The 26,086-nt window shown below is 38.2% G+C and overlaps 1 protein-coding gene across 1 annotated transcript; it reads left to right on the forward strand.

The window, feature by feature from the left end:
- Positions 1 to 2,893: 2,893 nt before the first annotated feature.
- Positions 2,894 to 25,352, forward strand: LOC128906323 (opsin-5-like). The gene is made up of 5 exons (XM_054193416.1): positions 2,894 to 2,981; positions 6,462 to 6,624; positions 8,230 to 8,357; positions 8,894 to 9,228; positions 24,744 to 25,352. The coding sequence occupies exons 1-5, from the start codon at positions 2,894 to 2,896 to the stop codon at positions 25,350 to 25,352; spliced, it is 1,323 nt and encodes a 440-aa protein (XP_054049391.1).
- Positions 25,353 to 26,086: the final 734 nt, after the last annotated feature.

Raw genomic sequence — 26,086 nt, forward strand, 5'->3', positions numbered from 1 at the left:
GGCACTTGGAATAAAACTCCCCTTTTCTCAGCATGGGATTTCATTCTCCAAAATTCATTCCCAAGACCATAAGGACGAAACTCAAGAGAGTCTACCTCTGACAAGACAGCAGACAGCTTTAGAAAATCAGGAGCTCAAGTAGATTTCCAGGACTCATGACTAGCTGGAGGACCGCATTTTCTAGGGTGGAATGTCTATCCTTTTAGCATATATGAAATTTGCTTTTGATAGGAGAGAGCACTGAAAATGGAACACTAACATCTGAAACGAGCTCAGCCTTTTGTTGTGAATAGATTGCCGCAGGGAAAAAGCAGACGAATGTCCTGTCACTGCGTTTGTTGCTGTCTCTCGAGGGCAGTCACATGCTGCTGCACTGGCCACCAGGAAAATGCTAGAGCTGAGGCTTTTGATGTGAAAACTTGCTGTTACTGCTTCTACTTAATGAATGGAGCAAAAATTGGTAAAAGGATTAAAATATAAGTATTATCAGTGTTATGCTTAAAATTCCTCCTGGAGAGAACACTGATGAACAAACATGTAGCCCCTTTGGTTTCGGTGAAGGTGTCCTGGATTATAGCACCTAAGGAAAGAGGGGTTTATGTAGAAACAACTGATGGACCATCAGGAGAATAAGCAGCTTATAGGAAGCTGTAGGGAAGACAGACAAGCTGCATTTAGATACTCTGCCTTATTACACTGAAAGATAGAAATGCAGCCACAAGATCATTATTTAATGTGAATACACATCAGTTAGCTAAAACACAGGAGCTTTAGCTGTTTGCTAAGATGACTTCATTTCTCCAGGTACTTTTCCTTTGACATTTCACACGTTGCCCTCAGGCCAAATGTGTAAAGCTGTGCCGCTGCTTCATTGTGAGCTGCTGTTGCGGTGGGGATGGAGCAGGAGCCTGTTGCTGGCCACAGTGGTCATGCAGGAGACAGGAGCTTTCCCTTTGCAACAGGAAACTCAATAGAAGCAAAGAGAACGAGAGAAATGACCGGCAGTGGAAATGTATTTACCATTATCCAAGGCAAAGGCCTGCGAATATATCTGGAGGATTTTGCTGAGCTTTTGTCATTGTGTTTTGGTGGTAACTTCAGTTTGCCAAGAAGAGCTCTGGATAATCTGTCTAATACTGGTTAAGACAATACAGCAACAGCATCTGTGAGAGGAGGAAAAACAAACAAACAAACAGATTAGCCTTTGGTAAACTTCTTTCTTTCTTTGTGACTGTGCTAGAAGACAGCTCCACCTGAGGTCTTTACCCTTAAATTGTATATGTGTTAAACTCTATATGTGAGAGAGTCTACATATCTGGGTTTGGCTCTAGGAGGTGTATTGCATTTTCATCAGATGCTACTGTCCTTGCTTTCATCTTGCACTCATCTGCGTGGGCAGCAAGGTCTGAAATCTGTCACAGGGCTGGTTCCATAGCAGGTTCCTTGAATACAGAAATGGCAGAGGACAGTACGTGGTAACGCTGGCATTTTTCTGAGTTACATCAATATGTGTCTCAGACCAACAGGAAGACTGATGACAGAAGGTCTTTTCCATCAGTGTAAGTCTCTTCACAAAGGACTTTGCTAGAAAAAGCTGAGCAATGACCCATTGACTTGACTTGTCACACAGTATGTCTCCTTGCTGAAGACTTTATACTAACATCTCTAGTTATGTTCAGAGTTGACACATAGGATACCTGAAATACAGACTCTTTCAAATTTAATGACCTCTTCCTGAAATTTGGAAGTTCAATCTGTTGCAGTTTAAGGGAATTGAGAGGAGTTATACACTAAAAAAAAGGCTGCTGATTTATATTCAGCCCTTTACTCTTTCATATACTTTGCTAATTCCTGGGCTGGAGAAGCACAAATTTTTATAGACAGGTTTACAAATACACCTAATGAGACAGATTCAAAAAGGTGGAGGACAGGGATGGGAAATAAAATGGGAATGCTTGTGGAAGGTAGAAAGAAAGAGAATTTATTTGGCTCACTCCTACCTAAAGTTACAAGTTACATGGTATAAAAAAGTTTTAGAATTAAGTGCATACATACATATATCTCATACATTCTCTTCTCTATTTAATAGTTATTCTGATGCTCTTCCTACATTTCTCTTTTTTTGGGGGGGTGTGGGTGTTGTTTTTTGTTTTGTGTTTTTTTTTTTTTAAGCGTGTGTGGGTTTGGGGTTTTTTTGGTTTTGTTTGTTTGGTTGGTTGGTTGGTTTAGATTTATATTTGCGGTTCTGTACTCCTTGTTAATATTTCCTGCCTTGGTTCCTCTGGTTGTTGTAAAATGATGATAAGTAATATTCTGGAACAAACCTTATTGAGCCAAGTTAAGTTTCCAAAATTTTATGCACCCTTGCTCACCAATTGCATTTGTAATGTCGTGACATTCTTATATTCAGATAAGTCTCTCCAATTAACAGAAATCAGGTTACCCCTGCATCAGTTATAGGCTGCAAGTTCGTCTGTAAATTACACAGAATCACAGAACGGTTGAAGTTGGAAGGGACTTCTGGCCGTCTTCTGGTCCAACCCCCGCCCTCAAGCAGGGTCACCTGGAGCCAGTTGCCCAGGACCATGTCAAGATGTTTTTTTTTTCATATCGACCTGTGCTTGGTCACCCTCATAGTGAAAAAGTTTCCTGATGTTCAGAGGGAACCTCTTGTGTTTCAGTTTGTGTCCATTGCCTGTGGTCCTAGCACTGGGCACCACTGAAAAGAGCCTGGCTCCTCCATTCAGGCAAATTAATTGTTAATTCATAAAACAAAATAAAATTAGATTATCCCTGTTCTTTCCCCACAAAGCAGCTTATAGACTTGCAGAGAGCTCACAGGTGCTTGTTTGGATACTGAGTTTCTAACACTGTGACCTGTTTTGTTTTTCAGATGGGCCTGTCTTTCGGGAACTCAACATTCCAGTCCAAAATAACAGAATCAGCTGATATTGTTGTTGGAATATGTTACATGGTATTTGGTAAGTATGACTTCATGTTATGTGTGTTTATAGAGATTTGGCTGTATTTGATGGGGTAAGGAGACTTGACTGTATATGTTGTTTGTTTCTGACACAGATGAACTTCTCTATATTCATAAAAAAGGGAAAAAAAGCACAGAGTAAAATCATTAAAAGGTTTTTATCCTGTGATTTATATTAAGTAAAAAAAATTATTCAGTATTAAGAATATAAAGATGGATAGGAACACTGTTTTTTGAGGCCCTGGCATTCACATGATCATTGTTAATTCTAAACATTGCAAACCGTAGAACAACATATCCTGAATCCTCGTAATGCCTGAAGTAAAATACCAAAAGTCATAACAATAAAGTGACCAGAAAAGACGCTGGAAAGATCACATTTATGTCCAACGTCCAGTCGCTGCCTTAGAAAGTGTCTAAGTCCAGCCTAGTAAGTGATATTTCTGTGGCGGTGGCTATGCTATTAGAGAGGAGGCAAATTTATCCTCCATTGTCCTGGTCTGACTGAGGAGAAAAATCCTAAAGGTACTGGTCAGTGTAACCACAAGCCAGAGGCCAGGAAAGGTGACCCAGACATCTGGTAGAGCAATGGCCACCCTGGCTAAGTTCAGTCATAGGCACAGGTGATGTCTGGTGCTTCAGAAGATGTTGGAAAAGAAAAACGTAGAAGCCAAATGAATGCCCTAACAGGAAAAAAAAAAATCCTTCTTGGAATTTTCCTTCCCTAAGGCAACTAGTCCTGAAGTATGGGATTATTGCAAAATAAATATAGCACCAACAAAGAGTGAACCTGTGTCTTTTGTCCCCATTGACATGTTTTTTCAACATTTTGATTGAAAAATTTAAATGAACTTAGGCCAATTTCCTTTAGTGTGTAGCTGTATATGGGTAGCTGAGTTTGAGAGGAGACTTACAGCCTGGCTGGACAACGCATATCAATTTAGGGACTCCTGAATATGAAGAAGCTAATGATAAGGTAATTTCTCATCAGAAATCTCATGCTGTTTTTCTCCTGCCAGATGGACTTGAAATCTTCTGGTGTAGCTTTATTTTTTGTTTTGGTGTTTTCTGTATGTTCTCAACAACAAATAAGATGCAGACATCTTCACTGACAACATTTCTGATAAAATAGTGAAAATTTCATCTATGCCTATCTCATGTTCTCCTCTCCCATCTTTGCTCAGCTACTCAAACAGCATAGTGTTGCCTTGTAACTTTCTTTTTAACTTTAACTTCCTCTTTCTGGATCCCTTGATGATCAACCACGGTCAGATCACTGAGTCTTTTTTCAGGATGTATCCTCATTATCTACTCTGTCTGTCATGCTAAAGCTGTTGAAGAGCCCTGTTTAGAAAACAGATGCAGTATGTTCACAAGGCCATAGAAAATGGAATTTGTAGTGATTCTGATGATAGTGCATTTGCTGACCCCTTATACTATTCCTGACCAAAATTTGTCAAGCCACCTCTGAAAAACTTTCCATGAACTCACTAAGCAATTTATTGCAATGTTTGCTAACATGAGGAAGAATGGGAAACATGGAAAAGAGTTTCCAGTAAGTGGTATTTTGTAAAAGTCGCACAAAAAGATTTGAAAGAAAAATTATATGCTTAAAAAGGAAAAAAAAAAAAGTTTAATATAAAACTTCTTCTTATCTCTCCCTTCAGGAATTTCACAATGGAAATGTATGTGAACAGGGATGGCTTTGACAATACAGTCAACTAGATCCCAAAGTGACTATGATATCAGTTGGTGCATGCTAAAAAACTGTGTACGGGCTTGAGCTGGTAATCCAGACAAGAACAGACACCATGGGAAAAAAAAGCAAAAAATAAAAATAAGTTTTTGCTAAGGAAAAGTGAGATGATTGACTCTTCTGCAGTATAGCCACTGAAGATATTTGGTATAACTGATATCTCTGATGTGGCTAAAATTTTTATGTTCTGGTTAAAATTAATCTTACAGTAGGAACAGTGAGAGAACATATCCTGATAGTCTGATGATCTGTGCTCCTTGATCTCAGCCAACCTCATTCTGCTTAGATAATGTTCCTTTTAGCAATACCAAGTGATAATCAGATTGATATGTAATTGAAACATTAAAAAATATTAAAATGTGGGAAAAAAAGGGAAATATTATTTTAAACAAAATTATTGCCTTTTACTGTGTTTTCATTGTTATATTTTTGAAGTCTTGGAAGAAAAATTTTTGGAACAAAAGTGTTGTACATTTGCAGGAGCAGAATCCAAGAACACCTTTTCTTTCTCCAGAAAATTTTAAGTTACAAATATCTCAAATGGTCTTAAGGAGATTGGTGATGGAAAATATTTAGTATCAGTATCTAACATTACTTGCTAATCTGCCATTTGCCTATGAGAAAATGTCATAATCTGTAGAATATTTGGGAAAATCATGTATTTTTTTGTCCCATGAGAGTATGAGTAAGTTAGGCATATTCTCTTATGGGTATAATCCAAACCCAGTGTTGGTTTGGGGTCCCTATGCAACTTGTTAACCTTAATTTCTATATAAATATTTACCTATATACTGTAGGTAAAGCATTGCTTTTTCCAAAGGTATGCAGGAAGAGGCAATGAGGTCCACAAAAACACTTGGTCTGTCTTCAACAGCTTGATTTCACATAGCATTAATTAAGGAACCCTCCCATTCATTAGGCATTCCTGTGTTCATGGCCCTTAAGCTTTTATGTTTGAAAGTGATGTCCTTGTGTGTCTATAAAAGGCTACCTGAAACTCTGGTTTTTGACCTTCTAAACTGATAGTCATTTAATGCTTATCTAACTTTGTGTACCCATTGCAGGGTTTGATCCTGTTAGTTTAAAGGTAGTGAGAAAATTGCTTGTTTTCTACTAGACTACTTGCAGTTCTTCTTAGAGTTTCTTCTTCTTCTTACGTGTCTTGGCAGGTCTCATAGTAAAAGCAGTATTCCCAGAGAAAATAGTTCTACTACACTGTAGAGACATGACTTAATTACCTTTTTCTCTGTCATGCATAATTTAACATTCTTGTTTTATTGCCTACTATTACTAGGAATTATAACAGGCACCTCTTAGAAAATGCCTCAAAGAGAAAAGAAGAAGGGTAAGTGAATGGAGAACTCTAGACCTAGAAGTGGGAAAATGTGTGCAGCGCCAGATGGATATTGTGTCTGGCTTAATTAATGCCAGCTTCCTACAGGAAAAATGGGGTTTTTTTGGCAGGTCAGTTAATTTAATGGATAAAACTATTCATTAGATCTTTGTAGATAGCTTGATGGACAAAACAGGAAGAAAACAGAAAAAAATAATTTATTTTTTTTTACAAATTGAAGTATAAAGAAGAGAAAAACACAAATACAAAAAAGTGACAAGTTTATCTGATAAATGCTAGCTATGACGACAACACGTTATTCCTGTGAAAAAAAACAAAAGAATGGCTGAAAGTAACTCTTTTTCTTCATACTGTGTGTTTCTCTGCAGGAATATCCTCCTTGTGTGGGAACAGTATTCTCCTATACGTCTCCTACAAGAAAAAGAGTTTGTTGAAACCAGCAGAATACTTCATTATTAACCTTGCCATCAGTGACCTTGGTATGACTCTGACCTTGTACCCTCTAGCTGTAACCTCCAGCCTTTCACACAGGTTTGTTCACTATGCACGTGGTATTTAACATCCTCTGCAGGCTCTGGAGGTCTGTGTCAGTGATGAAGGCTGAATTGCTCCGCCACTTTGCTTGCCATAAAAGTGGGAATTAATTAGAGGGACCGAGAGAAGTATGCTCTGTAACAGCAGCTTTATGTACTGCTGCTGTTAATTAGCATTCGTGTCTATTTGAGGTCACTATCTTTCTGGTTTCTGCAGGGCTGAGAAGATTTTTTTTTTTACAAACATCCACTTCCTACTGCTTTTATTCTTTGTGGGTGGCATTATTCAAGTGATGATGAAATGCTTCATTTTTTTTCAGTTGGACAGCAAAATTTGGTACCATGAAAAAAATCCTTGAATTCGCTTATGGTTTCCAAAAGAAGTTGTAGTGATGACGCAAAGAAAGGTGATGATCTGGGTTAATTTTTTGGCCAGATTCTGAATTTAGAACCTTTTCCTTCCTTCTCCGTTTCTCTCATCTTTATACACATGAATTCAACCTCATATCATTGTGCAAGATCTATTTTTTGTGGCATTCTTTTAAAAGTTTGGGAGGTTCAGGAGACTTATTACTGGACCTCAGAGAGTATTTCTGCAACCCAGGCAGTATGAAAGTGTTTAAGAGAAGGGAACTAGATAGAAAACATGAAGGAAGATCAGGACTGGTTGTCAGGAGCTGTTCTGCATGGTTTGGGTATTTCTAATATTTTGGTCTTTCCCGGTTGCAGAATGTCCCACAACTGTAGAGGCATGAATATGCAGTGCTGATTTGGCTTCCCAAAACACTTGACTGAGAAACCTAGGAATGTGTGTTCAATCATGTAATTAAGTAGAATATATTTAACGAAAGAGACGGAGAACCCAACATAACCCCTGGGTAATTTTTTCTCTTCAGTTAACCAAGATGAAAAAAATGTATTTGATTTGATGTGAAAAAATCTCGCTGTCCTTCTCCCATCTAGTTTTCTCTCATTTTGGAATCAAAATAAAAAAGAAGATGAAAACATCCAATAATTACTCAGTTTTTACCACAGTACTTTCTGTGTTAAATATTGCTAAATATATTGACTAACAGAGATGATGTTTTCTAAATCTAGAATAAGGCTTTTGATGACTGCTACTGCAAATAGTGCTGGTGTCTGAACAGAAAGGGAGGAGATATAGTCATTCAGATCAAATTTTTGTTCTGGAGAACCTTCACAAGAGAACGTGTTGATTTTGATGAAAACTAGTTTTAAAAATATACATAACGATAGCAGAAATAATAATAAGCTGTATTATTTTATTACCTACGCCTACTACTGACATATATTTTGATTTTTCTTTTCAGGATGATTATCATTAAGATACACTGCTTTATCTTATAAAAATAAAAAGACTTAAATGTGAATCATAAAAATAAAGCAGGACATGATTGCTTTACTGGCTTGAAGTTTTTCAAATAACAATATCTTTTGTAGTTGATCATTGACCAACAAATAATTTAATTATACAGCTTTATTGAATTTTTAAAGCTATAACTAAATATATTTTTACTATTTTGTATTATATTTAAAAAAGAAGGATAGCATCTAAGAATTAAATTTCTTGGTTATTTGCCAGGTGGCTGTATGGGAAACAGATTTGTTTGTTCTATGCATTTTGTGGGGTGCTGTTTGGGATCTGCAGTCTCTCAACACTGACATTACTGAGCACTGTGTGCTGCCTCAAAATTTGTTTTCCAGCTTATGGTAAGCTAATGTTTCTCTCTTAAGTTATTCAGTTTTTCATGTGAACACAGACCACCATTTCTGGGTTGCATATCCTAGAGAGTGTTTTCATAGAAGAGATTTTTTACATCCATCCAAACAATTCTTATTTATGTGATCATTGATAATTAACTATAGGGCTAGATATATGCTAGATATATTACTTTTAAGCTCTTTTAATTCAGGGTGATAATTTGGAAATGTGGAATAAGACTTCCAATCTCTAAGCAAAGCTGGCCTAAATAAGCCAGACTTTCAGACTTTATTGCTACATTTTGATAGAGATTTATTCACGTAGATTGACGTTGTGCTAAGTATCCTACATGTGTCAAAGAATTCAGCTACCTAATTTTTTTGCAAATTGTTGCGAACCATACCCTATTCTCACAAACCTTCAATATGCTATATTTTGAACACCTATTAAAGTTATCCTTCTTAATTACCCTGCTCAGCTGCCTGCATATGGGAAACTCCAAGAAGACATGGCAACCATGCTGATCTTGTTTTGTGTCTTCCAGGCAACAGGTTCAGGAGAGAACATGGACAAATCTTGATAGCCTGTGCTTGGACTTATGCAGCAATTTTTGCCTGTTCTCCCCTAGCTCACTGGGGAGAATACGGAGCAGAGCCCTATGGCACAGCCTGCTGCATTGACTGGCGTTCCACCAACGAAAACACCGTGGCCATGTCTTACACCGTAGTCCTCTTTGTTTTCTGTTTTATTCTCCCTTGTGGAGTAATTGTCACTTCCTACTCTCTTATTCTGATAACTGTGAAAGAATCCAGGAAGGCAGTGGAACAGCACATCGCCGGCCCCACCAGGATGACCAACGCACAAACCATTACTGTCAAGGTATTTGAAAGTTAGTCTTTGGCAAGCCATTTTTGGCACAGATGGGCAGCACCATTTAAGGACCAAGAAAGTTCCTGAGGAGGGAATAAAGATGGAAAAGAAAACTGGTCCTTATTGCACTTTCATTTCAAACAACAGCATTGTGCAGTTTCACTGCATGGCAATGAGATGCTAAACATGCAAATAGTTGCTGTGCTGTTTCTGGAGGGTGATAACTAAGCTCACAGAGCTTCGTTACTTGTGAAAATTAAGATTTCCAACTTTTGATCAAAAGTAAGGACCACTGTGTTGAAGTGAGTTTGGGTCTCATGTTCTGAAACCATTTCTTACGAAAGCGAGTCTGGTTTTGAGCGAGTGGATGATGTTTGCCCAGCTGCAGACACCTAAGGAGATCCAAGCTTAAGCTTTTTATCATTAAAAATTTTAAATAGTAATGTAGAGATGAAATTCTCTTGTTTATAACTGATCAAAGGACAAAAGTCACAGAAAAGTGTATTTCTGTAAATATTTTTGAACCAAAACCTGTGAAGGTTTGTGTTTCACTACCTTATACAGTAAGATTAAAACTGTGGTCCCAGTATTTGTTGTGGAAATTGTTTCCTTCTGCCAGACTATGTCCCTGTCCTTTCCATGAGAAGATCAGCATCTATTTTTTTAATATACCAAAAAATAAGAAGAGGAACCGTGCAGCTACCATTAGGTGTGCTTCACCTAATGTACCTCTTGAAAGATACGAGTGTTACCTCATGACTTTGTTAATTATCTCTAATTATTGAGAAAATCTTTGTTTTTTTTGTGATTTCAAAGAATTCTTCTCTCATTTCCCTAGTTATTTCTTTCTCACGTCGTTCTAAGTATCTTCCTCATCACCCTTCAGTTTTCTGCTTTGACTCATCTTTGGTCCTTAGCTTCTCTCTCTGTTCAGGAATATGGTAACTCTCATTTGCAAATACAAATTGCACAACTGGGTATCGGACAGATCTGCTTCTGTATAGACGATCTGCTTTCCCTTTTTCATGCTAACAAACTTGGTCTTTCTCTGACGTTTCTCTTCAGATTACCAAGTGCAGTGTAGCTGCACTAGACATCTTAATTTGCCCTGTCTCTCCCTTTGAGTATCTTGGTTTTGACCACCATGGAAAACACCATCCTCCTGTCTACTGCATGGTCTTGTAACCTAAATATCTTCCTCAATCCAAGCAGTTTAAGAACTAAAGAGTTATGTCCATATCTTACCTACACCTCTTTTGTAATAACTCTTAGATGGAACATTTCCCACTGAAAGCTCTTAAGTATATTCCTGTCCTACTCCTGGATATTCAGTAGACTTTCTTAAGTCTTTTATTTAACTACAGGATACTATCCTTTAACACTTTAATTAACTTTTAAAATTCTTCATAGCTTATCCTGATTGACTTCTATACTCCTGTTCACTGAGACCAAGATGCTGGTTACACTGTGTGCCCACAACACTCAGAAATGCATATGCATGTTCTATGCTGCTTGTCATTCTTATGAGTTACTTCTAATAAACACTGGCAAAATGAAAACGGTACCTCCTTCAAATTTCCTCTATGGTGTTAACACACAAAGTCATGCTGGTATATCATACAGGTTGATATTGGTTGGGCAGCTGGAACAGTAGGAAAACTGCTTATCTTGTACTGACAAGTATTTCTTCTTTTTATTCCTGGATTTTTTTCCCCCTCAAAATTGCTCTGATCTTCACTGTTAGACTGTGAACTCTTTGAGTTACTCTGAGACTACTTGTCATCTGCAGAGAATCTCACCCAAGAATAACAATAATACAAAAACCAAATAGTTATACATGATAACCCCTTGGACACACCTGTTAAGAGCACGGTATAAGTCAAAGTCATACAAGCAGAGAGGAGAAAAGACGTTTTTTGTTTTTCCTTAAGAAACCCTGCTAAAACAGTCCACCCCGACCCCAAATATGTCAGTTTTGTGGTGTACTTGGAACGATTGTTTGTTGAACTGTAGTTCTTCCTGCTGGATTTGAGCTGCAATACAGCCTACCTTGTAGCACCTGTCAAATTACAGATAGTTTATAGCCCGTTTTTCCTCTGGCCTTTTCCATCCTAGCCCTGACATTAGGTCACTCTAACTTAGGAGTCCTGGCCAGGTTTGGCCTGTGCCTCTACTGTCTGATCCAGCTTCAGCTGAAGTGCTTGGACATTGCTTCTGTCTTGAAAAGCTAAATCCAGAAAATGACTTGGGCACTTAAAATAGGACTTAAAAATCTAGCTAAGCCCAGAAACACAGTTATGGAAGCTCTTGCTTGGCAACTGCCTATGCCTTGAGGGTCCAAGAAAACGCCACAGGTTCCTCTGTAAGCATAAAGGTTTCCCAAGTTCCTGCAGTTTGCTTTAATCTGTTGCTCTGCACACTAAGTGGCCCTTTCCTTAAACATATTAATATAACCAGGCCGTATAACTCAATTTAGGCCCACTTTGGTCTATTTGTTTATTAGTAATTGAATATTTTTTATAAAAAAAAAGAACAATAAAATACAGATAACATTCACTATCATTAATCTACTTCCCATGTTAAAAGATCTGTCTGTAGTGTTTTCTTCTGTGATATTTTAGAATGACAGTTGCGAGACTTTTAGAAAATGTAATGTGAGCTATATAGTGCTATTAGTGCTTTTGTGCTTGTGAATTTGCAAGGTTGGCTAACTATTGGTATTGCTTTTATTATTCTATAGTGCCATAAAAATCAATTATAAAGCATACAGAGGACACTTGTTCTCATGTGATCTCTTCACAGGTGCATGCATTTGCCAGCTTCTGGAGAAAACATGGTCTAGGCATATAGATAAAACAGCTAAATTTTACGAATACAAGTAGAAATGTAGAAAATTGCCTCTTCTCCAGGAGTTCCTGGGGATTAAACCATTTCAGAAACACATCCTAGTTCCCCCTACATACTGCTGGAGAAAAACCATCATCAGTGTAACTTTATGCCTCATCAAATATTTGTCCAAATACCGTCTCTAAATTGTCTACAGTACATTTTATTTAAATCATGACGTGTAAGCCTTTGGCCTGGGAGATTGTGTTCAATTTTTGTTCTGATTCAGACTTTGTGTATGATCTTGGACAAAACTCCTGGTACTCAAATTGTATTTCTTTGTGGCTGTAATTTGTGATACCTTTGAAGTAGCTGATTTAAAACACTGAATTGTCATTTGGCTGAAAATGCCAAGGTTGAATAATTCACATCTCTCTTCTGATATTGTTTATTGAAGAAAATTATTTTGTTCTTAGTATGGAATGCAATGATTTCCAGAGAAACAACACAAATCTGCACACCATGGAGATTAATTTGTTTTAAATTTGGTTTCTACAATGCATGGACATAGTGCTTGGTTTTTTTAATCCTCATTAAAATATTTTTTGTTAAATTAATAGAAAAGTTACCACCAATATTAATGGAGGATGATGCACTGCTCTGAAACTGGAAGTGTTATATACCCACTGGTACAAGCACTCTTGAAAGCTGTGGCTAATTACAGGTGGGAAGATCTATGACCATAATAAGGAATATAATGGAAATCAACTTGGTTACAGGTTACTCTTCAAAGAAGACCTAGAGTTTAGAATACAAGGTGCTAAATCTGAATAATTCATTGTAATAGGCAAATCTACTCCTGAAATGAAAGAAGAATTACAGCTATTCAATAGCTTTCTTGACTTTGTCCACCTTAAACAGATGCTTTAGTTTTAAGGCACAGCAACACAACAATTTGCTGCAGGCATTTCAAAGCCATTTGGAGATTAGTGGTCTGTGTGCTGTTTCTAAGTGCACGTGGAGGGAGAGAATCTGCATGAAGGCACAAACAGTCAATGCCAAACTTACAGTACAGTTACTTACACTACTGACTGTATAATATTTATTGATTTGAAGTGAAGGCAGAAGGCTTTCTGGCAAGCGTGGGAGAATCTGGTTGGCCAATAAAGAACATGTTGAAAGTGTCTTACTGTCAAGGCTTGCTATGAAAGAATACAGACATTTCATTTGGGGAGAATGTGAAAATGAGATTCTGTTACTTTAATATAGATGATCACATTTATGTCTGGCTTTTGATTTTGTGCAGCGTAACCATTTGTAATGGTGAAAAGTGAAAGAAGAAGTGGTTTTAGATTCCTCTGTGAGCTCAGATCAAAAAAATTCTTACATAATGCTTTAGACCTTTCGGTGAAATTACCTTCATTTTTGTGTGGTGTTGTTTGACTAGTTCATTTATAGTGATCACTGCTACAACCTAGGTTTTCCACATCTGCAGGTCCTATGAAGCTGCCAGGCATCTCGGGCAAAAATACAATTCTTTTCTTTTAAAATCTGCAAAAGGTTTACAGGGGAAAAAAAAGGACAGACGAAGGGTGTGAAATAGCCTTCCCAAGTTTGTCAGACTTCTGTTACAGCGTGATGCATACCATTTTAATTCCTTTCCTCCTGGTGTAGGAATAATAGTGTCGGTTGTTCTTGTCTGTTGCTTTTCAGACATTGCCATCATTGCTTTGCATTATTTTGCAAGATACAGTTGCAAGATGCCTGGGTTTTACAGGTCAGTAAACTACCAGTCTGCAGAGTGTTCATCTGTCTAGTTTCATGATTTCTGTGTACAGGAAAACTCTGCAAGATGGGAAATTATGGCCAATATTTTCCTTACCGATGAGACCTGGAGGAAGGTGAAACTACCAAAAAAAGGCCACCACTGTAGTCATAATTAACTGCAAGACTCAAATTCAGGAACCACTCTTGCTTTGCCTTGTGCTTAGCCCGTTAGCCTCTGTATCTTGCGTATGTCTGTCTCCAGGCTTTGGCATGGTACTTATGGTGACCTGAATACTCAGCAAAATTTCCACAGAGAGACTGTCTGCAGTTTTCTAATAGAGGCTTCTGCTTCTGCAGGCTTTTGAAGAAAGAGCTAGGTGATCCTTGTCAGAGGCTGATCCATGAGATCAAGTGTGTATCTTGCAGTCTTCAAGGATCCAGAGGCTGACTTCGGAGTCCATATTTGATTCTAATATAAATTCAGTAAGATGAAGGGACAGGTGATCTGTAGGAACCTGACTTTGTCTTTCTGAGTCACTGTCAGAGACAGGCAGCATCTTGGCAGATGGTGGTGGATGAACTAACAGACCTTAGGTAATGAAGAGCTGCATCAAGAGACAAGAGCCATTTCCTCCATCATGCTCCATGCCAAATGAGCTAGTTGGCTTAGAGGAGTAGCATCCTCTGTCCTGTTCAAACATTACTGTAGTGACTGTGCTTCTCAGAAACTTTGGAGAAGCAGTGGTTTCTCTAAGGCACACTGTTTATTGGACCTTGTTCTGGGGTGCACAGCTCCCTGGTGTCCTAGGAGGACACTAAAGAAAAAAAATGGCGGCCTCTTATTCTGTATTGTGATGAAAAATGGCCTTCAAAAGGGAGACTGAAACCATAGTATCAAAATAAAAGAGGTAAAACTATCAAGCAATGGGAACACTAATGATACATTTATGTTCTAGTATCATCTGTGACCCAGGTTAATGAGAAGACTTCATTCCCAGCTTCCATAATTGCACTGGTTATTCCTTTGTTTCTGAGAATAAAGCTGTGATAGCTGTTTGTGCAGGCCTCTGGCCTAAGATACACTGGTGAGATCCTCAGTGAAATTCAGGAACTCCCCTGGCACTTCAGCAGAGAGGGGTAGGTGATGGGCACTCCTGGGACAGGCTGGCTCCCACGGGTCACTGAGGCTCACTGGGATTTTGCCCGTGTGTGAGGTATGTGCACCTGTGGATGCTGACTGTGAACATGACTTCGTTTTTGCAAACCATGAGACATAGAAAAAGTTGTCCTGAGGGTACAAGGAAGGGCAGAAACCAGCTTTGGATACACTCTGTAGGTGTAAAACCCCATGAGGAAATCTAGCCTTAAATATAGCTCTGGAATTCCTCCTCCAAGGGAGCCTAGATCTTTCTCACCCGTGTGTTTTAGGTAGCCTTAGGGCAGGACAAGCGGAGATTGTGTTTAGTTTTCTAAGTATTTCATTCATCGGGATGCGTATCATGATCCCATCTACATGAAAACCAAGGTATTCCATGATGCGAGGAGAATGGATTGCACTAAAGATATATAGTTGATGTACACATCTTAAATAAAATGCTTGTGCTACGTTAGAGCATTGTTTCTGCTTAGACTTACAGACAACATGTCGTACTGCCTGAGTACAGGAGAAGGCATATCCACTTATGTGTACTTTTTGTAAGCTATGCACTAATCATAAGACTTACTTTAAAATAAATAGACAGCTACCAAAAAAATTTGGGAAGTAGCAATTAGATAGCATTAAAAATATTTTTTCCCTATTTTAGCAAGACAGTTAAAGAAGAATTACTTTTATCTTGTACAGCTCAACACCATTAAGCTGGGCAGATACAGTGAGATGCTGTAAGCGAACAAAATAATGCCAGATTGCTTAAAAAAATGCTGCCAAAGGTCTGTTCCAAGGTCTTGAGCGCAGAGTAATTATTAGAAAGAGGCACATTGACTTGTTTTAGAGCAGACACCAATATGAATCAAGTGTTTTTTTCTGAACCATGGTACTGCAATAGTAGTTTATTGGTTTTGCTTTTTTTGCTCTTTTGTGCTTTGTTGAATGAAAGGAGGAGTAAAATTCATGACATGAATTTTCAAAGCTTAGCCTGTGAATTTCTAATTTCTTTTACTTTCTCCTCTATTTTAGCAATGCATTGGCTCACTGGCTTATTATTTTGCAGAAAAACAAAGTAGAGGCTGTAATAGTCCCTTGAGGCATAAAAAAATTAGTGGAATTAATTTGCTGCTTATAAGTATGCGTTTGGAGTAAGTCTCACAGATTTTGAAAATAGTTGCGTTTAGTCTGTCAGAAACAATTTGTAGGAAAACCTTTCTATTCTCAGCAGAATAGCTTCACCCATAGCAATTCCTTTAAAAGTGAAAGAAGAAATTATCATTTTATTGTCTTTGTCATAGCCTCATGTAATTACCTTCTGAGAGCCCATTTCTCCTTCTTTGTGGCTTCTGGGAACAGAGAATCCTTTAAGACTGTGCTGCAATAAGCATAACCCATAAATAAATTGAGAAAAGTTAAGCACTCCCTGCAAATTTCTTTTCTGTTTTGCAGACAAGAATGCATTTGGCTGCCAAAGTAAGCAAAAGGTTCTGCAGAAAGGACAAATGATGGGCAATATATGATTCAGAGGAAGGACAACATGCGGCCCACTCGATTTACATGACATCCTCTCAGGAAGGCTTGATTCTTCTAATTCATTAATGCTCAAGACTTTCTTTTCAAAACCTTTTTGCAATATATTTCTTAAGAAGCAGAAAATGTACTTCTAACTTTCTATTCTCAACTCTCTTAATTACTACTGTGAAGTAATACTGTCAGCTGTTGAGTCTGAAATTGTAGGCAGGTGCTAAAATAGTGAGATGCATGCTGAGCTGTAGGTGCTAAGGACTGAATGATCTAAAACATCTACATGGTCTCCATTAAAGCTTGCTGAAATTACACACTATGTAAGAGATATGCAGTTAATTCAGTATTTATATATTTTATAATTAAAAAGCAAACCTGCTGTGTAATTATTATACTGTTATCTAAACATGGCATCTATTAGAAGTTTGCAGTTACAGCTCCATGCTGGGCTATGACAAGGTGAGAAAATGGTCCGCAATGATTCCTAATATCTTAACACTTATAATTTTTTACCTATATTGAAACCTCTACTTGTCGTTTGAAATACTGGTTGATGTAAACCAGTTGAATTCTTAGAGCAGCCTAGTATCACAGGTGTACAATACATATTTGTTTCCTTGAATTTTAGAGTACACGAAAATTATTTTGTGGTGGAAACAAATGCCACTGGAATGCAAAGGAGCTGATATTGTTAGATGCTGTAGGAGTGCAGCCCCAGAAAACTGCGAACCCAAAAGTCTTCCTATCAAATTAGCAAGCAAAAGGCATCAGATAAAAGCAGGTGAATCTGAGAAGTTGTAGCAGGAAATGGTGGTAATTTCTATATTGTCAAAGACAAGAATGCCAAGGATCACAAGCACTGGCCCACCGGTTGCCCTGTTGCTCAGTTGTTAGCATTATCCCTTGTGTGGTTTTTACCCATGCCTGGGCATAGGCCTGGGCATAAAAGCTGTTACAGGCAAGTCTTGTATCAGTTCCCTCTTGTACAGTTGCTAGTATTACCCCGGCACTATCTGCTCTCTAACATGATCCTAACGCCCCTTCCTTGGGCATACAACAAATACTCTCTTTCATGCAGTGAAAACACTTTGAACTGAAAAAAAGTACACTGAACCCCAGTGATTATGTCTTAAGCCCACCAAGACACCACAAGAGAATGCTGGTGAGACCCAAGGCCCACCAGAATGCAGTGTGGAGATAGCTAGCTTGTGCTAAATCCAAAGAGTGGTCGCTGGTCTTATTTTATTTAGCAGTTTAGCCAATGAGACTATAAAACCCAGTCTTCATGTCCAGGGCACGTCTCCTGGTACTGTGTGTTGGTTTCTAGATGGAACCCTTCTCTAACATGGCTGGAGTGGTGGGCAGTGGTTCTGGGGCTAAATTTTTCTTTACAAGCTGCCGCTGGCTAAGTAGCACTGTGTGGGAGAAAGCTTTATGCCTGCATAGTTTAAGTAGGAAAAAGAGCAGTAACACCTTTGTTTTTCCAGCAAGAGAACTGCCAGTGTCAGGTAGCCTATTGACCTGTTGCCACCCCTACAGTGACAGTGCCCCAACCTGTCCCTGAGCCTGCAATGCTCCTTCTGGTGCTAAATGAATGACGACAAAAAGATTAGCTTGACTTTTCTCATGCTGATGCTTTTATATCATGCTCAATAGGATCTTAACATGCTCTAGTGATTGTCAATCTTAATTACGCTGTTCAGTGTCTGTGATGTCAAATTTGTTTGCCTTACTAAGGACATAAATTTGCCCAGTGAGACTTCTGACTAAATCTGGAGTAGTGGGCTGCAGTTTGGGATAAAATTATTATTTTGAAAACTCGTATGATTCACAACATTTCTAGATTTCATGTTATCTAACACAAGCAGTCCAGCCTGCCAAGATAATTCCGCAGGGTACAAAAATGCATGAGGCTCGCAGTGACACACACTGATGCCACTTTTGCAGTAAGCATGCTTTGCATGTGTTTATACTGGCCAGGAAAAAAGGGACACAACCTTTGGGAACCGTTCTGAGACAGATGAGCAATGATTTAGACTTGCAGCACCAAGGACCAGATGCTTACACGTTAGTTCACTTTTAGAAAATGCTGTTGAGGCATATGATATGTTTGGGTTTTTTGAACATGGCTGACTAATTTGTACTAGGACTACCTACAAGGCTTTTAAAATCCTTTCAGCCAAAATGAGTTGCTAGAAACCGCCTCGGAACATAACTTTGAAATAATGCTTCACACCAGTTATTGAATGTATAGACAAATAGACTTTTTGTAATGCATGTGCTCCCATTCTTCATGTAATTTCTCTTAATTACAATGACTACTGCTTTTCAATATGGGTAGTTTAATGTAAATTACCTTGGTGACTGTGTTAAGGGAAAGATGAGAGCAAAAAAATGAGGAGAATGACTGGTGCATTGAGTTCTTGTTCCTATACAGGAGAAGGGCAAATCCGGAAATCTGTTTCTAGATGTTGGTAGTTCTCCATAGGCCAGAAGACATCGTTATTTGGAAGCAGATTGGAAGTGACAAATACTTTCCCTGATGGGGCGTGGAAAAATATGAGTAGTTTCAGAAATTGATTTGTTGAATGTATCAAGCATGGTTAGTGTGTTGTGTTTCTTATTTTAATTTTTATAAACTTGATGGACAGATTGAGAAATCTGGAATAACTTGCAAAAATGCACATTCCTTTGCGAACATGATTAGAGATGCATGAAAAAAAGGCATTTTGTTGTTGGGTTTTTTGAACAGGTATTATTTAACAAAATACTCCAGAGGATTTTGCATGTACAATTACAGGATAGTTATGCATAATTTTAGTATGCATGTACACAAATGCATATATGCTTTTGCATGTGGAAATGAGTAATTTTCTATTAAAAACATGGGGCAAAATAGCTCCACAAGTAAGGCATCTGGAAGTTAGAAACAGAAGTCAAGCAACAAGGATTCAAATAAGATATTTCTGTTGTAATTTTTTTTTTAAATAAAAAACATAGTGATTAAGTGATTCATGTTTTTCAATTAGTTTTCAAAACATATGATTTGGTAAAATTTGTTTTTCACTTACTTTACACCAGTATCCTTTCCAAGCACTGTGCGTTCTTATGAAAGAAACTTATGGTAATCCTAAGAGGGAAGCTGTGAAAGATTTGTACATATGCATAGTTTCCACTTCTTTCATGGGAACAAGTACCACGACTTCGTTTCTTTTAGGCTGACACCAAGGTGCCTCTTGGTGCCTGGGTGACTGGCTGAGTGTCATTGCATGAGGGATATTCTCACCAGTGGGTCAGTCCCATAAAGCATCATTTACTTAAATGTGTCAGCAAGCTGAATTCACCCCGTGTTATTCAATATGTGCGCCAATAAATATCTAGTTTGAAAAGTTGAACCAGATTCTTAGCTTGTGCCAACAGCCAGGGCTTGCTCCAGTCTGCGTGGCTGAACTGACATACACCAGCTGAAGATCTAACTACAAAGGCGACAATGCTGTAAGCGTAGAACACCTATTTTCTTTTTCTGTTTACCCGTAATGTAAAAATAACTTCTGTAACTTGTGTTCTTTGTTGTGAAGCTCTTCTTATAAACCATAATGTTTTCCCCATGTTCCCACTCAATCGTAATTCCCCAAGAGAGATTATTGCCTGTAAATTTCTGAGAAGTGTCACCTACTGTTACATTTGGTATGTGAACAATATCTTTGTGCTAGACACAAAGAATTTTTTTTTTCATTTGTAATTGTGTTTATTTGCTAGTCCAGAAGATATTTTAAAGAAGGATTTTGCATATAGAATTTGCCAACACTCGACGGCAAAATTTCAAAAGATTTTTGAAAACTCCTTTATGCCAAAACATATCGTTCACAAGCTACGATAGAGCCCTGTCTAGGCTAAGAGGCAGAGCAAGGGTGAATCACTTCTTGCCTGACCTTGGGAAATTAAAAAATTGCTATATGCCTACATTTATATGAATTTTTACATTGTATTGAATGATTTAGGCTTGGCAAACTACGTAAGTTATGTCAAGCTTCCCAGTCAGAATGGGTGCCTGGTGTATAGCGGGCATGATGTATCCAGTGATAGTATTGTTCCTATGTCCCTGTATGGCAGACAGGACCATATGGATTCTTCTGGTCAGTGAGATCTTTGAGTGGAAATACAAACAACTAAAATAAAAATCTGGCTTGCAAGATGTGGGAAGAAGACATTGCCTTTTATTCATACCACTGGGACACTTGATGGTCACTTTGATAAGAAAATGTATTAGAAATTTCCATGGATATGTGCAGTTATGAAAAGATAACTCGTAGAGCTGAAGCTGTTTTTCTCTCTATTCCCATGATAAAATGAAGACATTACAGAGGGTCTATTATAGTTCATTAAAATCATCTTCCTATTAACACTAAGGGTTTTTGGATTGTAAGCCTTTGATTGTACTTTCTACAATCTGTAATGAGTTACTTAGTGCCTGTTGGAAGAGTTTTCATCACAACTAAATTCTTTTAGGCCTTTATATGAGGCCTGCACATATTTTTCTGTCACATAGTCATGTTGCTCCTTAATCAGCCACACAACTTTATGCTGGCTTTCCTTTTGTTCTATACGGTCTCAGTTTGCTGTTACTGCTGTTTTAGCAGCTGTGTAGTATAGGCTGAGGCTAAAACTAGGCAATATGTCTCTTCTTCCTTTTAATGAGAGATGCTGGGCTCAAGTTTAGAGTGAAATTATGATAAGGCTCAGCTGTAATCGTCTCTGGGTCTCATTGTGTAGTGATGCACAGGTGACTTCTACTTCAGGTGGTATCACCTTCACAGGAGGAAATACAAGGCTAGAACTGACATCTCTCCATCAAGTGCAACATAACGATAATTGAATCAATCACACAGTAATGTAATGAAACAGGGTAGTTGACCCATCTCATAGTGTGAAAGTCATATTTGCTTATGAACAGTTCTGGTTGGTGTACGTTGTTGATGTGTGGCCTTTGTGAGTTAATGAAATGAAATATAAGAATGTACAGACCAGTTATTCTGAACAATGGTTTCTGGGGTTAAATGAACTCATCATCGTAAATTTCCTACCTGAGACAGAAGTAATGTTTTTCTTTTCCTGACACATTTACAGAATTCTCATTGGTTATTCGGGCTTAAATTACAGAACTGATGTTGCTTTGTTTCTATCCTGCCACTTACATTTTTAGGTAACCTTTGGCCAGTGCATTAAGAAAGTTGTTTGGAAATCATCAGCAAAGTTGAAATATGAACCTGCAGGAAAAAAGGAATGCTCACTTACAAGTACTTTGTCCCTTACAGTGAGAGAGCTCATGGAGAAGATTATATTTCTTCCAAAACTTTTCTGTTATTGTCTTTGACCAGTTTATATGCCGGTAATTGAAATCCTTTATTATATCTGACTTGTTATGCTTCATTGCTTCTCTGTTTTTACTGGAACGGTGTACATTCAGTAAACTTTTTTTGGATCATTTTAGGAAAACTGACCACTGCAAATTGCATGTGTAGTCTTTCAGAGGTAGCTAAGATACAGTTATGCAAATACTTGATGTCTCCAAGAATATGTACTAAAGGATATGTCTTTGAAGGCATAGTGTGCCTATGCATTGCTCCCCCATTTGTTGTCCTTATGCAGTTTTGCTGTTGTTCTTGTTTGCCCAGAGAAACACAAAGGTGTTCTTTGGTTTGGCTCTTTGGTGAATTTCTTGTGAATGTTCACAAAGTTGTCCCATATCTACCTCATTAAAATTCTCCTCTTTTGTTGTGCATATGAGAATACCGGTGCTCTTTGCTATCTTGTGTTGGCATCACTGGTTAGCCCACTCCTCATACCTGTCTTCTTGGAACCATGTTGGTATTTTGTTGACCTTAAGGAGATGGAGGTACTTGATCAAACATTTGGCTTGAAACTTCTTACCATGGGCATACAGTATTAAGTCCTTTCGAGCTCTTTTGTCCTAAACTCTAATCTACTCAATATGTGGCATGGCAATATAAATAACAAAGTCTCTTTCTAGATTCGTGTATGTGTATGTACAGTTGACATGCTTAAATATCTCGAAGGGGGTTCATTTTGCCAAATTATGCTCCACTAAAAGTTAGTTGTCTAAGTACGTCCTCAAAATCGTCAGTGACAAAGACCTGAGAGCAATCCATCACATATATTTTAGACAGATCTTTGAATGTTATCAATTACTCTCAGGAGATATGTCTCTCTTTCCTTTGACATTATAAAGAACCTAGTCTAGTTTAGATTTATCGTATAAGTTTTTGGATAGCTCAAGTTATGCAAGATCAATCCCCATCTTGCTCTAGAAATCGTATTGTTGTGGTTTGGGAAGTTGGCTGAGAGCTCCTTGGAAATATGCGCCAAAAGTCTTTTCATAGGAACAATGCAAAGCCTATTGCAATCCCAAAGATTAATTGCTACCATAAATAAGCCATCTAGGAAATGCACCAATTGATTTTTAATGTCCACTTCTTCCTAATGTGATTCTAAAGGGACAAGGCATATTACTTGCCACAGAGATTGCTTTTAGTTTCAGTCTTGAGTACTGGCCACGGACAGTTGTGATTACAAAACACATGCATATGGTACCAGCATACCCATAGGTAGAGCCAGACCTTCAGCTGATGTACAGAAGCAGAATACTATGGAAGCAAAGAGAAGAATTAAGTTCACCCCAATTAAGTTGTGGGTTTGCCTCTTCATCATTTCTTAACTAGTCTCATTCTGTCAAAAGGCCTTGTTTCTCAATTCTGTCAAATGACTTTAACTTTGGACTTCATGGGAGCTCTAACAGGTTAGAGCTCTAAAAGATTACCCATAAATGGGAAATTGCTCTTGTGGCACTATTATTATAATGGATGGCTTTTTAGAGACATACACAAATTTATAAACAGATTTTAGCCTAATAGAAAAAACAGTTAAATGCCACAGACATTTCTCATAAAACTCGTGGTATATATTTCTTGGCAATCGCCATGCATTTCTTCTTGCAAAATAAAATTTGTGAGACTATTAAACTTAAGGAGAAAATAGTAGCATTTGGAGGACCTCTCTATGCCTTAAAAGAGTCTGTTTTGTGTTGCTCTGATGTTAGTGCTCACGGCCTCTTTCACTCTCACTCTGAACACAACAACGTCATCTCTCTTAAGAAAACACTCCATGATTTTTATAACCTTGAATCTCTAGCCAGAGCCTCACTGAGAATAGTGGTGGATTTGCAGATAATGGAGCTAGTTAGCAGCTCTGGACCTGCTCTTGCAGAGGGCAGCTCAGGCAGGTAGCACAATCGGCAGCTGAACACAAAAGTACCTTCCTAATGTATTTTCTTCTGTCCCTTGGATCCAATAGTACTCTGAATTGAATGGATTCTCTACTGTCTTGCTTCTTTGGAAATACATACTTTTGGCAAAAATGGTCTTGTAAAGCTTCTTCAAGAGCATGAATATTATTGTTTCTGTCTTTAAAATATACGTCATTTCAGTTATAAACAGTGCTTAGAGTGATGCCCAGCAAGTTAGTTTAGATTTCTCAAGGTTTATGTTTGTTGCAGATTCAATATTTACTCTTGCATTTTACATATCTCTCCGATAATTTTTTTTTGTTGTTTGGTGTTTATGGTTATTTGTTGTTTTCTGTTGTTGTTGTGGTAGGGTTTTTTTTGTTTGTTTGTTTAAAAAAGGCCTATCAAAGCTTTCTTCATAGAGTTTATTAGGACAAACAATCGTGCAGTAGGGGTTAAATTCATTAATTTGATTCACCTTCAGAATCAATCTGGTTTTCTGCTGTCAGGTGCCTGTGTGTGGCTTCAGTTGAGCACCAACAGTAAAATTATGGAAGACATTCTGTAGCCGGGAAAACTAGTATTATTCATGAATTAGAAGATAGAAATGGCTTTGCATCCAGACAAGCATTTTCCCAGAATGGTATCTTTTTCTTTAGGTTGGCTTTGTTTTTTGGTCTAAAAAGACTTTTCATGGAACTTTATTGAAGAGAGAGAGAAGTGTAGGAGCTGATACATTGTAACTCTGAAAGTTTCAGGTAGAAGTAAGTTTCTGACAGAGTTAAGTTGCTACAAAAATACGCATTTGGAGAGCCGCCGCAGTATGATGGAAGGCTTGGGGAGACTTTTAATAAGGGTGTTCAGTCAGCTCGTATTTTTAAGCATATACTATTTTGGTGACTATTTTTTTCATGCACGCAATTTTTTAACTCAGTGTTTTCTCTTTTTCTCTGCAAGCTGAGTGTTGCTGTGTGCATTGGATTTTTTGCTGCTTGGAGCCCTTATGCCATCATCGCCATGTGGGCAGCTTTTGGATCAATAGATAAGATTCCTCCATTAGCCTTTGCTGTGCCGGCTGTCTTTGCAAAGTCCTCCACACTCTACAATCCAGTTATCTATCTCCTCCTGAAGCCCAATTTCCGAAACACCATCACCAAAGATTTCACAGTTTTTCAACAGTTCTGCATCAGCTGTTTTTGTGTCAAGGCACCACAGAACTACAGATCAACTTTGAACACCAGCCTGAGAACATTTAAGGGCAAAAATGAATCCAGCTGTAATTCACTGCCAGTTGCGGAAGAATGTTCTTTTTTCCCTCGTGAAAAGCGCAGTGATACTTTCGACTGCTTTCAAAGCTATCCAAAATGCTGCCAGGAGAGGCGAAGCGCTATGGAACGCCCTCGTCAAGATACCGTGTCCTTTGAGAGCAACCTCCAAGCCAAAATGAGGCAGGCCAATAAGAAGTCAGTAAAGGTGGTTGTGCAGGGAGAAAAAAGCACTGAAATCGATACTTTGGAAATCACCTTGGAGGCCGTACCTGTGCATCGTACATTTACAGACCTCTAAAGCTGCTTGCATGAAGCCCTCTGACAGTACTATTCATACTTTTTCTAAAGAGTCCTTCTACTACCCCATTTTCTAGACTATTTTACTGTCTTTTCTCATACCCTTTGATGGGACAGGTGCTACAGCATGGACATGCTATAAATGCTGTATGACTCTTGCCATGCCAACTTAAGTTCGTTGTGCTGTGTTCGCGTCATGCACTAAGTCAGACAAGTCCTCTCTGCATTTCGTAACATCCTTTTACTCCGTCTCCAGGAGAATACACTAACCATTGAAGGGTTTTCCATAAAGCATTATTAACCTTTCTAGACTACATACATTTTGTATTCTGTCTGTTCAAAAGAAATAACTCAATGCAGAGTTTCAAAAGGACAAGCTCATGCTGGTTTAATTGTTAAAGCAACTGAAAAGGTAAATGCTAACTGAAATGCCTGTTTTCTAAGAAGCGATGTTGAATGACTACGTGTTGCATTTGCTGGGATATATAGGTGATTTTATTCCATGCTTGGATATGAACAGGCAGGTTCTGACCTCATTCCGCATGATTGACATCAAAATAGTTTGGTTAATTCAAGATAGCATGTAACTTTTGTTTACCTTTTGGTGTAATTTTAGAACTTGCCCTAGGGCATTATTTATGATTCCCATTTTCCAGTATATGACCTTGGAATTAGGAGGGTGAAGACCTCACCGAGAAATACCATAAGGGGCAAGAATCTCTGCTGGTGCAAACC

Source organism: Rissa tridactyla, chromosome 2, assembly GCF_028500815.1.
Source record: "Rissa tridactyla isolate bRisTri1 chromosome 2, bRisTri1.patW.cur.20221130, whole genome shotgun sequence".
Classification (NCBI taxonomy): Eukaryota; Metazoa; Chordata; class Aves; order Charadriiformes; family Laridae; genus Rissa; species Rissa tridactyla.

What these genes read in the sequence shown, in the direction of transcription:
- LOC128906323 (XM_054193416.1), top strand. Translation starts at nt 2,894, where the DNA reads ATGGGCCTGTCTTTCGGGAACTCAACATTCCAGTCCAAAATAACAGAA. An exon ending in AATATGTTACATGGTATTTG is followed by an intron (nt 2,982 to 6,461) that starts GTAAGTATGACT and finishes GTTTCTCTGCAG; the next exon opens with GAATATCCTCCTTGTGTGGG. An exon ending in AATTTGTTTTCCAGCTTATG is followed by an intron (nt 8,358 to 8,893) that starts GTAAGCTAATGT and finishes TGTGTCTTCCAG; the next exon opens with GCAACAGGTTCAGGAGAGAA.